Source organism: Podospora bellae-mahoneyi, chromosome 5 (genome assembly GCF_035222275.1).
Source record: "Podospora bellae-mahoneyi strain CBS 112042 chromosome 5, whole genome shotgun sequence".
Classification (NCBI taxonomy): domain Eukaryota; kingdom Fungi; phylum Ascomycota; class Sordariomycetes; order Sordariales; family Podosporaceae; genus Podospora; species Podospora bellae-mahoneyi.
In genome coordinates, this window is record NC_085884.1 from 644667 (window position 1) to 660105 (window position 15439).

Below are 15439 nucleotides of genomic sequence, written 5' to 3' on the forward strand. Positions count from 1 at the left end.
TTGATTCTGCGGGCCATTTGGGTTACGGGGGTCCATCTTTAAGTGGGAATGATCGGCAGCCACTGCTCGGGACGGGAACAGCGGCTGGAGGCTCGGCGGCGCTAGACATGGGGTCTCCAAAATCTGGCGCCAACAGCTGTGTTCAGGGAGGCCCAAGCAGGTGAACTTTTGGAATGAAAGCAACCGAAACTCATGGCCTGGTACTCCGTAAGGTAGCGAGCGACCTTTGCTCTGGAGATGGTGTCTCGAACTTTTGAGCAGAAGGATGGCTGGCTACCAAAGCAATCAGACAAGGACTCGACTCGGCCTAATATTCCTCCTCGTCGCAGACGGGCGTCTCCGCGGGCCCTGTGCCTGGAACCGAGATCCTGCGGGGGCGCGTGAGGCTGCAGCGATGCCTGAGAAGGGGAATAAGATGCGTTTCCCGTAACAAGGGGCCTCTTTTCTGCGCTTGATTTCACTCTGCGCGGAATTAAGTGGGAGGTACACCGGATCAGTCCCGTTGTCAACGCCCATCTTGCTGTTTTGCCCTCTTGCACCTGTACCCCCCATGTGCTGATATCGACTGGGAGCAGGATCTATGTGTAAGCGGGCGTAGTGTACATGGTAGGGATCTTCTCAGGGGCTAACCGATTTAACGTTAGTTTTGTCGTATTTAGATCTCACGCCGATTCCGTCGCCCTACTGTCGAATGTTGATACTAGTGTGGTGAAGGGCGCAAAAGTTGTGCTTCTTCTCAGGTGCACTGCATCTGTCGCTAGAGCTGAAGCTCTCAACTGAATACGGTCATGATCGTCAGATAAGCTCCCCTCCACCGCGGGTATTTTCCTGGGCTCGCCTAGAGTTGCAGTCGAATTGGAACTCCCGAGGCCGAATGCCGATGTATTATTATCCGCCAGGTGGTGTGAGAGCCCAACGCCATGAAACCAATAACTGTCGATGGAGGGTCCTTGATCAAATGATGCCGTGTATTCTTGGTAGCTCGTATGATATCTGTACTCGAGATTTGGCAGCCTATGTTCGTCCGCGAGTTGTCACTCCAGCCGCTGACCTCCAAGCTAAATCCGATACAGCTTCCACCGTAACCGGTGACAATAGGACGGTACGCGTCGGCGATGTGTCATGGAATGAGGTTCGAGATGTGGGGCAGCTGAGGAGCATCCGCGATTGGGTTTGGAAGCGATGTCTGCCGGCAATGCCACACTTGGCTGCGACGTTGACGGGCCACCACGGCTCTTCCGAGTGAACCTCAGTAATCTCCATCTCAGTTTCGGTGAGCGCCCAGGAGGATGGAGTGGGCCATCTCAAAGTTGAAAAAATCGAAGGAATTGTCCGGGGTGAGTTGCGTTGTGTTGGAGGAAGTCAAGAGGCTCGACGGTCCGTCTATCCGCTTCGTCGACTTGTGGCTGCCAATAATTCGGTAGCCACGGTGAGCGATGGCGTAGAGGGTGCTACTTGAAGTAAAAAGGGTGTTAAGGTGTTCAGGTTCCAAGCTCGCTGTTGCCATGTTTGATGTTGTTCATCCAGATGATCTGCCGTTGTGCTCCTCTATTCCTCCTTTCCTCCCAATGCTCACCTCCTGCCTTCCTTCCATTAGGTATCCCACAGGCCACCCCAACTTTGCCGCTCTCTTCTCGACTGTGTGATTGTCTGCTGCAGATAGTATCGCACTTTCCGCTCAGGTAACAAGGGCTGAAATACTGGAATGTCGTTTCGATGGTACGCTGGGCGATGGGTTCATTCATGGATGGTGTCGATGCGACGAAGTTGGCTGATGAACAGAGAAAATAGCCAAATCTCGAAGAAACAAACCCGGACGTACCATTTTGTTCTGGGGTGCATAACACATATATGCCCCTCATCCACGGACATCCGTTCCTTGGGTCGGGTTCGGTCAACAATCCTTTACCAATTATGAGAAAGTCCGGGACCACGCAACAGTAGCATCAGTGCATCACCACGTCACAACCGGCACTTTTGACATTCGAATCGTCGAAGCCCAATCATCTATCAATCACACATTAACAGCCTCGATATAAACCCACAATAAGTCTTTCCAAATTGCCGGATATCGCGGGGTGCATTGCTGATCGCTGTTTCAGATTGACAAGATCTGCGGCTCCTGCACGCCATCAATGATGGAAGGCCGACAACTCCGGCTTCGGTAACAAGTGCGACATGCCTAGCCGATATATGTCTTCCCAGCCTATTATCTGCGCCACCTGTCACGGGCCCTCCCGTTGGTCTCAGATCTTGGATCCCATCTTTTACAGCCATGTGTGACGGCTGACGGATGGTATAGGAAAGCTCCGTGCTCGGCCGGTGATTTTGGACTTATCGCACGAAAGGATTCGACATTCGGGCATGAAATGGGGTTTGTAGCCGGGCGGACTTGACAAAGAGTCCTATTCAGTGTAGAGGCGGTATCAGCAGCTACCGCGTATCCGCGATGGACTTGCGAACACTGCTCATGAGCGAGTTTCACACCCAATCCATATTCGATAGCGGAGTGCATCATGCACCCCTTTGGGAATGCCAGCCATCCGGGCTTGCGGCATTGGACTCACATAAGCGTTTGTCAGCGCCATGGGAAGGACTGCTTCGTACATGTCTGGCCTATGAGGAGTGACCTTTGGATCCTTGCCTTGGGAATTGGACCACGACGATGTCTAATAGGACGCAGCAGCTTGATTAAAATCAGACAGGTTTACTCCCTCAAGAGAGCAGCATGTTAGTAGGAATTTTATCTCATTTCAATTTCCAATAAAAAGGCACGAAACGTCGCGTGCGAACTTGGTGATGCTCGCCACATACCTATCAGTCCGCCATCCAAACACCTCCGTATGGCACTGGGAAACAACTATAAGAATAAAGACTTTTACCAAAAAATACTGGCCATACGAGAGAAGAAGTCTCTAAATTGACCGCATGTCTCAATTTCTTTTCTCATTACACATGTCACAGTCAACCGCATTGATTGAAAAGAAAAACTCTCGAAGGTCGCCTCCTTCGAATATCCCCACCCAGCCCCTGAGCTTGTTTACTTCGCTTGCCATGCCAAGTCGTCGTCCGAGCAGCCTTTGACATGGGTGATGACACCATCGCGTACCCTAACCCTTGACATTCAATCCCATCCTCAACAAGAAAAACATCCATCGACCAAAACAATAGAGACAACATCTCTTCTTTACAACAAATTTCCAGAATTTCCACATGCCAACGGGCCTTCCAGCACAAATTAATGACCATTCAAAAATCGGTCGGTCATTCTTCCCACCGAAACCCGGCCCGCACAGGAGCCCCACACACTAAATGGTGACGTCAAATCCCCTACAGATCTCAACCGTGATCTCGACCTCAAACAGCCGGATCGTTCTAGGCAATCGAGTCTCTCTTAACCGGCAGCCTTTTATGGCATGCGATCCTGAATGGGCGGGGTAGTTCAAAGGCAAAAATACTGCAGTGATGCGGAGCAGCAGTCCTAACTAACGCCGAGCCAACCTCCTGATGTCATCATGACCGGTGCATACCGCACATCACTCCTCCCCTTTTCTTAAAATGCGCCCTTCCGCCTTCGCCTCAACGCTCTCATACCAATTGATTGTGCCAATCATTTTCCAATCCCTCACCACCGTTGTGCAACCTACCTCTTCACTAACATCAACTTTTGACATACAAAAACCAAACCAACCCGATCCCCAACACAAACCACCCGTTCCACACCTAGCAATCCTATCACCCCAACACCTTCAAAATGTCCAACATGGCCCGCAACCGCGTCATCCCCGCCGTCATCGCCTCCGGCCTCTTCGGCGGACTCCTCTACTCAACAGCCGGCGGCTCTAATCAGCCTCGCCCCCGCGCCCGCCACGATGCAGCAGCCACCAACCTCAATGTCTCTGAGTCCCTCGAGTCCATCGCCGGCACGGGCGGTAAGCACGCCCGCAAGCAGTCTGACATACCCTCCGATATCGACCCCAAGAGCACTCGCATCGCGAGCCACAACCCAACCGCCCACGCCAAGCGGTCGCCCTCCAAGACGCTCGACCTCGGGGACGGAAGTGAGGCCAGCCAGCTGCCCAAGAATGTCGGGCCTCACCGGGATCTTTGATCAGAGAAGAGATGATGGGAAAAGGAGCATGACGAGGAAGATCAAAGTGTAGAATAACGCTGGTGAGGCAACATGCCAGGAAAAGCAAAGCGCCTCAAACGAAGGAGGGGAGCCACTCGTAAGGATGATACGGTTGGAGTCTGCATAGTCTGGCGTTTGGTTACTTTGAACAGCATAGTAATATGTAACAAAATAGATAACATGATGCAAACCTTTGTGGTGTCCCCCGATATTCGACAATATTCAAGCTGGTCAAACAGCGGTAGCGTACCTTATGACACGCACGCATGAAATCCAGGTCAATTTCAGGAACACGTCCAAAGAGCCAATCGGAAAATGGAACGTCAGATTAAACACAACTGGAACAGAATTTCTTTCAGTGTACTTCTCCTACAACTTCAACACCACATTACTCTCATCTTTCAACAAGTATCACCCATCTAAGTCCTACAGGTAAAACGACGACATATGTGTAAAACTTCATATCGCCACCCAAAAACCCCCCATATCTCGTTCCACCGCTCTCATTTGTTGTAGCTTACAACAGCGTCATCCCGACCACAAAACCAAGAACCAACAAATTGACAGACCCTTGAGCCAGTGTCGCGATGCTAGTAACAGCAGTTTGTCCCGATGGTGGTGGGGCCTCCACAGGAGTTGGTGGTTGCGAGCTACTATTGCCCGCGATTGAAGCATTGGCCCCCAATCCTCCCGTGAGTGGTGTCGTGCCATTGGAGTGTACCAAGACAGGAATGATTGCCGTCACATCTGCCAGGTTGAAGCACTGCCTCCGGTGGCTGGCGTCGTAATCAAGGGAAAAGACAGTAACAGCACTAAGGCACTTGGGCGCAACGGTGCTTACCGTGTTGGTAGCCTCAAACTGCTTATAGCCAGTATCGGTGTGCATGCGGTTGAAGACGCCGCTCTTGTGGTTGTACGCAACTTTAACTCCCACGTCCTGGGTGGCCCGCGTCAGAACAAAAGGGGGGTTCGTGCATTCGTCGCTTGTCTCGGATGTGATGTAGGGCAAGTCGACAGTCACACCGTATCCCTCGGGAAGCACTCGATCTCCGTTTGCCTTGCTGATGAAAGCTTGCACAAGGTTAGAGGCAAGGCGAGCATTGATGGTGGCGGGATCCTGGAGCCCAGCTTTGGTGCTAGTGTTGAGTGACGAATAGACGGTGGCTTCGTTGCCAGTCCAGAATGCCATGGCGGGGATTCCACGCTCAATAGCAACGTAAGTTGCGGCCATGGCCCCAGACAAAGTTTCGAGGAAAGCACCTGAGTTTGACCCAGAATTGGGACCCGAGATGACGAGGTCGGGGGCTTCGAGCCGAGAAATGGTAGGATATATGTAGTCCAATGCCACCAGCACCTGCGCTGTCGCTGTGCCATTGTAATACCATATGTGGTTGTCGGTCGGATCAGTTCCAAGGGACGGTGCGCCAGCTTTCACGAGACCTGCATGTCACCACATGGGTCAGCAACACGTCTTCAAGCAGCAGCTATGTGGGAGCACATACCCCAATCTCCATCGGCGTCCAGTCGGGGGTTGGTTGTGAATTCTGCATGGAGACCAGCACCCGTCTGGGCAGCAACAGAGGCAACGACGTAACAATTGTGGCCGATGGAAGTCATTTGGCGGTAGAGTTCGCGAACGCTGGCGGTTCCAAATCCGTCAGCGTTCTGCGTACCAGTTCTGTTAGTGCATGTCAGGAATGAATAAGTGAGATTGTTGATGACAAACCGTGATAAGGATGTTCAAGGCCTCCACGTGAGAAAGCAGAGCAGCAGCGGCTGCAACAAAGGTGGCGGTGTACATGTTTGTGGTGCAATGTGTCGGTGCCTGTACAAGATAGCGTGTTGTATTCGAAGAGTAGCAATGAGCAAGGCCAGGTGCAAGAAACAAAACTGGTGATGGTGTTGGAAGAGGATCAAGTCAAATGTTTCGAGAAAAAGCTGACACCTCTCCGGTCATCTTGTTGTAGGGTTCTAATGCCACGAGGAAGGGACGGACAGGTCAACGAGGTGAATATCCTCCGGTGCCTTCCACTCAATCTATCAAACGTCATTGCGGCCGGTCAACTCAGCTGCCTGATGTGGAAGAGCTCCCAAGCAAGGAAGGAAGGCTGGTAAACTTCGTACGAGAGTGGGAACAGGAGACGGTTTGGTGGTGATGGTCAAGGGGAAGTTGCACTTGCCATCCCCACCATCGAGGTATTATCCAACGTGTCATGATGCTATGATGCCATGTCGCGCCCACTGCACTCGACTTTGAGGGTCGGTGGAGGTGTGAATCATAAGTTGGGGCGTGGAAAGTGGGGTCCTCGGTGTTGCCTCTTCACCTTGCTCGCAATGGGCAGGCGGTGTGACATTGCAGCCTGGACATGGAAGGGTTAAAGGCAGTAACGATCCATGCAGTGTGTGATGTCTGCATTGTGTTGGCATCTTCGAGGAAACAAGAAAACCAATAGCGAGTTGGAATGTCCTGAATTCGAGGGCCCGACACCTTGTGGTGGACTTTTCACTGTCACCCTCAAACGTTCTGCTATTTACAAAGCTTAGCCCAGTTGTCAAACCCCCATCCAAGAGCCCTTCCCATCCAGCATTGAAAAACACTCCGACAACTCTTAGAATCCCAGAGCAGAGTTGAATGCATCCGCAGTCGTGGCATCCTTGGTTCCCAAGGCCTGAACTTGGGCTTTCGCCTGTTCACACAAAGCTTTGGCCGCATCATTTGCCTCGCAAACGTTGGTGAGCTGATCGCAGACCCTGTTGGTGATGATGTTCGGGTTCAGCGCCTCCTGCTGGCCTTCAGCCACAAGAGGATCGACAGGCAAGAAAGTTCCCTCATCCGCCTGACGACCGGGGCGACCGAGGACGAAGTCGATACTGGGGTTGCAAAGCCCAAAGTCGGGGGCCGCATTGGCGCCGTTATTGCCATTCTGGTTCTGGCGAGCGCCAACAGCGGCAGCGGATGCGGTTGAGGCCGCGAACAAAGCAACGAGGAGAGTCTTGGCGTACATTTTGGGAGATTGATGTTGGATGGTAGGTTGGTAGAGACCGACTGGCGGTTGGATGCAAAGATATGTACGTTCAAAGAATGAAACAGTTCCCAGAACTGGAAGTGCGAGATCAACTCTGAAAGGAAGGACTGAAGAACGGCTGTTGTTGATGGATGTAAAAAAAAAGTCGGAACCGATAGGCCACCCACGGCATCTTTAAAGAAAATATGGATTGCGCCTACAATTGCCTCTGCATTCTTGAAACGGCGATTTGGATCTCGCATGGGCGTAGATCATACCGAGGTGTCTGAGTGAGACGGGTAGAAAGACACGATGAGACAGCGTCAAAATGCAATGCGGTCTTGGCAACCACAACTTCGCCAAAGATCATTGACAATAGTGTCGATCTTTACCATTGGCATGCCACTCTGTCATGCGGACGGCATATCTGAACCTGATCAGCAGTTGGCGATTTACGCTCCTTGCCCTCAATCTTCTTTGCCGTCTAGCTCAAACACAACATGATCTTGTCACCTCTAAGGCTCCACGTGGGCTTCGTCTGATGCGTCCAAGGGTGTCGCGACGATATACTATACAACCCCTGACATATGTTGAATGGGAATGGATTGTCTTGGAACTGTGCAGGTTGTTATTAGGATTATTCTTTTGTTCTTGATACCGTTATGTTGAAGTTGATTAGGTAAGAAGCACATTTATCACTTCCTTTTTATGGTGTCTTTTTAGATAGTGAATGTCGGGTAGGTGCCTTCACTGCATCCTTCACTCCAGTGATTGCAAGCTTGTTGGGAACTGAACCGCCTCCTTGTAGGCCGTGGATGCCTGATGAATCCTCCATGGCTTGTGCAGCACTGCAAATGGTCTTGCTTAATTGCTGCTGCCTAGGGTATTGCTCTCGCTCCACGGCTGCTACTGCGAAAGGGAAAGCTTTCAGAGTTGTGTTTACCTCAAAAACCCCGCCTACCTACCTACCTACCTAGTTCAACGCGACCACAAGGCTGAAAGACCGCAAAGCCGGGCCATTCAGCTCAAACTTTCCGCCGTGCGATGTAATTTCTTGCTTCGCGATTTAATTTCTTGCTGCGCGACTCTCTCTCTTCACGACCACACTCTCCAGTTCCACCAGATTAGCCGTACTTCATCCAATCCTCTTCCACTCACCGCGGCGCCTTTTTTCTTCCCACTTCCCACCAATTTTGGTACCCTCAATTCCTATCTCTTGCCACAATGGCTCCAAATTCAAGGAAGCCAGACCCAGACTCGACTGATGAGAATATTCTCATCAGTCATGACCGACTTTGCAAGATCGATCAGCTCCGAGCCACACAGAAAACCGTACACTTTGAATCATTACTTCAACAGCAACATGCAAAAGATACGGGGTCTCAAGATCAAGGATCAGCTTGAGCCTCACAAAGACTCACATGGAGATGTGTCGCTTCAGAAGATCCCCACCGTGATGGAGAACAAGAGTAACGTGGAGTACATGCGGGAAGAGATACGCGACATTCTCAGGGCCTATCACAAGGTTGCCAGCAAGCGTTTTGTAGACTACATCTACTACCATGCCGTCGACCATTGCCTCTTGAGCGGTCCCGATAGCCCTTACTGCTGTTCTCCGAGAAATGGGTCCTTGCTCTGGATGGCAAGAAGCTCGCCAGCATTGCCGGTGAGAATCAGCAGATCACGGACAGGCGTGCCAGGTTGGAGAAGAAGGTTCAGGATTTGAAGGAGGCCATTGAGATTTTGTGAAGGGATTTTCTGATGGAATAAAGGACATGTACACTGCCTTGTAATACCTCTTGGCTGCCTTTTGCTATGGCTGTCTACCACACCTCTCTCGTATCAGATACCTTCATTCACATAGAAAGGAGTATGACCTCTGTCAACCTTTATTTCTCGCATCATTCATGTGGACCACACCTCAGACACATAGTGCACTCCTGCCTTTCAGTGATATTGTTAGGCCTTTCTCCCGTTGATAGTTTGAGGCTTTAAAAGATAGTTCAAGTGCTTCGAAAGGTAGTCCAGAGTCTCAAAAAACAGTTGAAAGCCCTTATATAATAGTGAAAAGGTGTAATACATCTTGAAAAGCCATAGCAACAATTGATAGATCTAGGCTCGATGAAGGCCGGATTGAAAGGAAGTACCGAGAAAATAATGACACAAAGCAAAACAAAGTGGCGACCGCCGAAGAACAAGATAGTCCACTGTCCACCTCAATTAAGTACCTCCATAAATACCCCACAACACACCCTGGCCATTGCTGCTGCCCGAGCACTCCATCTCGCCTCTGGCAGCCACTCGCCCGTTCTTGCCGAACTTCTGCACCGAATCGTTGATGATGTCGATGACATCCTGCCCGCCCACCCGGAAATCGACGTTCAATCCTATATGCGTTGCCTCGATTCCGAACCGGCAAGTCCCAAAACTGAGAATCTCTCGGTGCGGCTTGCCGGCCACCTGGTGTCTCCACTCGGTGGTGCCGTCTCCTTCGATGTTGCGGATGATTTGGAGACAATCAGAGATCAAGGGGGAGCCGCCGTGGGTTCGGTCCTCAAAGGTGGACATGCCGCAGTAGCCACGTCCCGGGGGAACGTCACAGGGCCAGTTCGGTGTGGAACCGTGCCGCCCGTCGCTGGTATCCCATGTCTGCCTGGCTCGCTCTGGGGAGCAAACTGGCAGCTTCATGAAGCCGGGGATCCTGATGTTGAGGTCGAAGAGATCTTTCTTCACGTTGGAGTCAAAGACGTTGGGCCTGCCTCCCACCGGATCACCGTTTGCGCGGCCATTCTGTACCCACGTGTTGACGGAGCCAACGACAATGTCATCCTTGGAGACACCACCGAAGCTGCTCAGTGACTCAAAGCCAGGGGGCAGTATAAACTTGGCCATCGCACAGGACCCATCCTCGAAACACTCATAGACCTTGTCCTTGCTGCTATCAGGCATCACCAGGTAGTATTTCCGACCGTTGACGCACACACCCGCCTTATCCATCGTATCATCCGAGAGGTACTCTGACACTGGTCTGTGAGCATCACAATCGGCACCAGAATTGAGAATGAAGGCGTGGGATCCAGAAAACCTCCAAAGATGTGGAATACCGAAGCCAAAGATCGTCTTCGTGACCTTGTCTCGCAACGCGTTGGCCGACATCTTCTCTGGCCTCACGAAACCGTTGGGTATGGAACCCTCGCTCAGCTTGCCATCTTTGATCAGTTCCCACAGCTGGTCAATCGATTCGTCCTTGCCATTGAAAAGACGAGCGACCGAGTCCTCCGCGCCGCGGGCCCATCCTTTGATGACCTCGCCCAAGTAGCTCGAAAAGTTATTCTGACCTTGAGGGTTCCATTTTGAATTTTCTCCTGGAGGCAATAGCTCTTTGGTGACGGATGTGGTGGTCCCGATTGCGGCCATGGTGACATCCTTGGCGTTATTGAGCTGACCCTCGCGTGGAATAAAGTGTGGGAGCCTTCGCAAGAAGCTGTTGAAAAAAGGGGCGGCCACCGTCAGTGTACCCATGCCGAGCAGATCTATCAGCACCTTTTGCCAAACATCATCGTCCTTTGGCGGTGGAATGGGTGCAAATGTATCATGCATTTCGCCGATCTTCGGACTCAGGAAGGTCGCTGCTTCATTCAGGCTGTCGTAGTACTGATGGTGCATTTGGTGGATGTATATCAGAGCGTCAAAGATCAGCTTGGCTGCCGGTCCCGATTGATTTTCATCCAAGCCTTTTCCGCATTCGAAGGGGGAATCGCAGTTGTCCGCAGGCATCGCGAAGCTGCCGCACTTCGGGCTGGCTCCTAGACGGTAGATCTGCTCAAAGGCCTCCATAAAGTCGACCTTTCCCCTGAAATTATCCTTGAAGACCTTGACCCCCTCACGCCAAGCCGTGTCGGTGTCCAAGGCGTGCCAGCGTTGCAGGGGTGGGCCAAACGTATAGAGATCCGAGATGGCCCGGTGCATGCAGTCATATGTCTTCCACCTTCCGGCCGGTGTCGTGTCACTTCCGTTGAGCTTTGGGTCTTCCCCAGCTTTGATCCTGGCGATGTGACTGTCTGGCTCTTCATTCCAGCTCTTGCTCGGTGGCGGGGGATCATTGAAGACTTGCATGTCACTCGCCCAGTCAATTATGCCGCCCATGCCCAACGACGCATAAACGGCAGCACGAATCTTCTTGGACTCTTCGGACATGTAGGAAACCCACTGGTTATTGTCGTAGACCATGATGTCGCTATGGCTGGCTGCGTCGGTGTACTGTGTGACCACTCGGCTGCCCCTTGCGCCGATACCGTTGCCCCGTCCGTTGACAATCTCGTTGATCTCGGCATCTGCAATGTACCCGCTGGTGCCGGTACATCTTCCAGGGGTTGCAAACGAGGTCAAACGGTCGCCAGTGAAATGGCAGTTGGGCCCCCAGCAGCCAGGTTGGGCCATCTGGAAGGACCTGCCATAACTGGTGACGCCGACGAGTATCTTGTGCCCGGGAACTCCGGCCTTGGTGATCATGGCCAGCGACTGCGCTGTCTCGGTCATGTTTGTCTGGCTACGGAGACAGTTGCCCGTTGGGCATCCCTCTTGAGACCATCGCGAACCGGCATCCCATTGTCCATGTAAATCGTATGTCATGTAGACAATGTAGTCGACCACCGTTCCTATCTGCTGAATGGGGAACTGCTTCAGATACCAGTAGGATGCAGGGGCTGCAATGGCAGTTGACCGGCCTGGCAGCATGGTTTTGAGTATGATCAGGAAGGCAAGGTAGTTAGGACCGTCTTCGGCCTTTCCGGGATCAAACTCTGGAAGATCAGGGGCTCCTGGATACTCCCAGTCAATGTCGACGCCGTCGAGACCATGTTTGATGATGAAATTTGCGATGTTTGTTGCCATACGACGACGGTTTTCGGGCTTGACGCCATTTCGGAAGATCAGATATGTCGCTGGGTCAGTGGAGAAAGCCCAACCTCCAAAAGACAGGATCCTCTTGACATTGCGGAGGCGCTTGAACTCGCGGAACTGGTACTGAGCCAGTGTGTCGCCAACCTCAACCTCGTAATCAGGGGTCAAGGTACCGAAGGCGAAGTGCAAATGTGTGTATTTCGACGTGTCGATCTGGGAGGGATCCTGATAGAGACATGGGCGACTCAGACTGTATCCTTGAAAGTAGGCAAGCTTGATGGCACCATTTCCGGTTCCTCGGATGATAGCATTTCCGCAGTTTGAAATACAGCCATGGGTACCTGGAGCTGCTGTCCCTGGAGCACCGTTGCCTCTCGTATCAACGCAAAAGTCTTTCGACACACCGCACTGACCCCAGATATTGCAGCACGATCGCAAGGGACAGGGGTTCATATTGGCAATATCGGAGCCATCTGTCGGCCGCGTTGAACCCGGCTTCTGAGGACCACACACAGCGTTGGCGACAGGGGCGGGAAAGGGGGCTGTCCCTGAGCTCAAGCACAGCTTCGTTCCAACCCACAGCAACTGGCACCCATTCCAGCCCCAGGTGTTCTTGTTGAACGTCTCGATATCGGTCACCTTTAGGCCGTACTCGGCGGCAAGGTTGGCACAGTTGTCGTCCGGCTTGACCGAGTAATCGAAGCAGGACCCGTCCGCCTTAGGCTTTGGTCGAAGGTCGGGAAGAGTCCCCTCGGTACAGCAGACATGTTGCTTGGGACGAAGAGAGCCGCAAATACCGGGGTTGAGTCGATCAAAATTGAAAGGAGTGATGCCGCACTTGACTGCCAGCTCGGCGCAGCCATTGCCTGCTTCCACCTGCACGGTTCTGCAGGTAGCTCGTTGTTGGAGCGCCTGTGAGCGCTGCTGAAGTCCATGTCGGAGCGTTCTCGCACGCAGTGTGGAGTTGATTGGTGTTGTGTTGTGGTGCAAGAGCGTGGAGTTGGCACGAAGAAGTGGGGTCAAGAATTTGGCCTCGCCAGGGAAGGTGGTCGACTCGGCGAAAGAAAGGCAAGTGGCGTTGTCCCAGCCCTTGATGGCATCTTGAATAGGTGAAAAGGTGCCATTACTCATGACAGCCACGCCGAACACATGGGTGCTGTCATAATCGGAGCTGCAGAGCTGCATGGCCAGTTGTCGTGTCGAGACATTGAGCTTGTCGAGGTTGTCTTGCAGGATCCCAAGAGCAAAGTCGCCCACTCCTTGGTTCAGAAGGCCCTGACCAATATAAAGACCGAGTGTGGCCTGACCTGACTGACCGAACATGATGAAGGGCCTATCCGTTGCGCCATGTCCCCGAGCAATGTAGGTGCGGATTTGTTGGATCAGGGACCGAATACCGGCTACAGGCAAGCCGAAGCCTTCTTCCCACCATCCGACCTCAAAATTGACGATTGCAGTCTCAGGAGTGTTCACATCAGCACTGGCCACAACTTCCGAAGTGGAGATCTGTTCGAAATCTGGGCCAAAGGAGGAGCAAGCCTGGATGCGGTGATTGATGCTCAGATCGTCGACTGGATCGTAGATGGAAAAGTGGTAAAACATGGTTTCCTGACAGTATCGGATTGGCGTGAAACTGGGGTATATGGACCAGTTCCCGGTATTGCTTCCAGAAAGACTACACCGCTCAGGGCAGTGCGGTTGGCGGTTCACTGTACGCACAGGAGGCTCAAACCCCATTGCAGCTACACTAGCAGACAGCAAGATGACGGTGACCCCGAGGGCCACCGCCTTGAGCCAAGATCGGTGTCGCATGAAGACTTCCTCCTAAAACCTTCAACGAATTAGCATATGGGATTGCAATGACATGTATCGGGTGTCAAACTTACCCACAGAGGCGAGGTTGGCGGTCAACTGCAGGCAGTACTTAGTGAATAACCTAGCGATTTGTGTTATGTTGGATGAGATGTCGAGACTCATACCTTATATGAGAGGTCCCTCCAAACCAGGCCAAGGTCAGTTTGTCTCCCATAGCCTACGAGGAATTCAAGTCTTCTCACGTTGGCAAGGAGTGTAAGGGGTAAAGGTGCCAAGCCCAATAGTTGAATATCCATGATGCCTAGGCAGACTGGCTTGAGCTGTAGCCATGCGGGATGATCACTGCACAAGCCGGTACCTTGGGTTTGTGATCTTCGCAATCAATCCCTGCTTTGGATGCTAGTCACAAGGTACATGCATGCCACGGTACACCGGGATAGGTGCCCGGTCCTGAGACGAGCTAGTATGTATCTATCCCCCAACGAAATGATGTTGGAAAGGCACCTGTCATAGTGGGCATGACGAGGGGAACTGTATTGGTAGTATTCTCCCGTTTTAGTTCATTAGTTGTATCATGTATTGCAACTCCATGCCTCCAATACCACGCTCACATGGGTTGTTGCTTAGCTAGGTACCTATTTACATAGAAAAGGTACATACATTATGAAGAAGAAGTTCCCATTAGGGAAAGTAAAGAAGCGAATACGGGAAGGGAGAGGTCTGAACTCTCATAATGGATGGGTTCATCCGCTTATGCCAGGAGGAGTCCCATGGTCCCACCAACAGCCGCAAGACACCACATCCCCTGAGCGGCTCCCGGCTGAGCCGCATTCTCGTTGACCGGGCAGTCGGCTGGGCGTTCGGAGATGAGCCCGCTGCACAACCTCTCCTGGATAGTAGTCTGGATCCTTTCGGCCGTGGCCTCATCAATGCTCAGTTGACAAGGATCTGAGCTCGCGTCTACAGGTGTGACAGGGTCCATCACCGCACAATTTCCATTATGTGGGAAGGGGGCAGCGAGCGTGTCGTTGGTGATGCTGATGGTGACCCCAGGAGAGGCGTTGCAGGCTTGGCCCCTACCAGGAAGAGTCAAGGCAACAAGGTCGGTAGCAGGAGTATCCTTCTGGATCGTGAAGTCGAGCAGCTCAGTCTTGTCGTCTGATATGAAGCGCATTCTATCGCCAGTACCGTTGCAGTGCGCCCAGCTGGTGATCCAAAGGACGCGATATGAGCCCTCGACCGTCATGTTGAGGAAGGTGTACACAAAGTAGGGCTCGTGATCAGTCCAACTGGCGTTGAGAAACTGATGTTCGTGTTGCGGCATCGATTGGCCGAGGTCCGAGTTGTTGTAGATCAGATACCTGACAGTGGGCTTGAGGAGTGGGCCGAGATGCGCGTTGCGGATGGCAAAGATGACAGGCATCTGCTGATCGGTCGTGTATGTCTCGTTGCGTGGGAAAACAAGGTTGACTTCCATCACGTTCGCTGCTTGGGCGACGGCTCCGAGAACGCCCAGCAGGGACCACAGGGCCCAGACAAAAAGGTGCATGGTATCGATGTCAGGGTGGCGATGCTGTGGTAGCTT

The 15439-nt window shown here is 52.4% G+C and overlaps 5 protein-coding genes across 5 annotated transcripts; 1 reads left to right on the forward strand and 4 right to left on the reverse strand.

The window, feature by feature from the left end:
• Positions 1 to 3754: 3754 nt before the first annotated feature.
• QC761_501180 (uncharacterized protein) lies at positions 3755 to 4111 on the forward strand (the record flags this gene model as incomplete). Its single annotated transcript, XM_062879364.1, has 1 exon — positions 3755 to 4111. One exon carries the CDS (start codon positions 3755 to 3757, stop codon positions 4109 to 4111), a length of 357 nt encoding a protein of 118 aa, XP_062730490.1.
• Positions 4112 to 4544: 433 nt separating this feature from the next.
• QC761_501170 (uncharacterized protein) lies at positions 4545 to 6445 on the reverse strand. The gene is made up of 3 exons (XM_062879363.1): positions 5859 to 6445; positions 5635 to 5797; positions 4545 to 5572 (listed from the first exon to the last, which is right to left on the reverse strand). The coding sequence occupies exons 1-3, from the start codon at positions 5931 to 5933 to the stop codon at positions 4650 to 4652; spliced, it is 1161 nt and encodes a 386-aa protein (XP_062730491.1). The 5' UTR covers positions 5934 to 6445; the 3' UTR covers positions 4545 to 4649.
• Positions 6446 to 6741: 296 nt separating this feature from the next.
• On the reverse strand, positions 6742 to 7137 carry QC761_501160 (uncharacterized protein; the record flags this gene model as incomplete). Its single annotated transcript, XM_062879362.1, has 1 exon — positions 6742 to 7137. The coding sequence occupies one exon, from the start codon at positions 7135 to 7137 to the stop codon at positions 6742 to 6744; it is 396 nt and encodes a 131-aa protein (XP_062730492.1).
• A 2220-nt stretch (positions 7138 to 9357) lies between these two features.
• On the reverse strand, positions 9358 to 14150 carry QC761_0074870 (uncharacterized protein; the record flags this gene model as incomplete). Its single annotated transcript, XM_062872752.1, has 2 exons — positions 9358 to 13863; positions 14019 to 14150. 2 exons carry the CDS (start codon positions 14148 to 14150, stop codon positions 9358 to 9360), a joined length of 4638 nt encoding a protein of 1545 aa, XP_062730493.1.
• Positions 14151 to 14605: 455 nt separating this feature from the next.
• Positions 14606 to 15403, reverse strand: QC761_0074880 (uncharacterized protein; the record flags this gene model as incomplete). Its single annotated transcript, XM_062872753.1, has 1 exon — positions 14606 to 15403. The coding sequence occupies one exon, from the start codon at positions 15401 to 15403 to the stop codon at positions 14606 to 14608; it is 798 nt and encodes a 265-aa protein (XP_062730494.1).
• Positions 15404 to 15439: the final 36 nt, after the last annotated feature.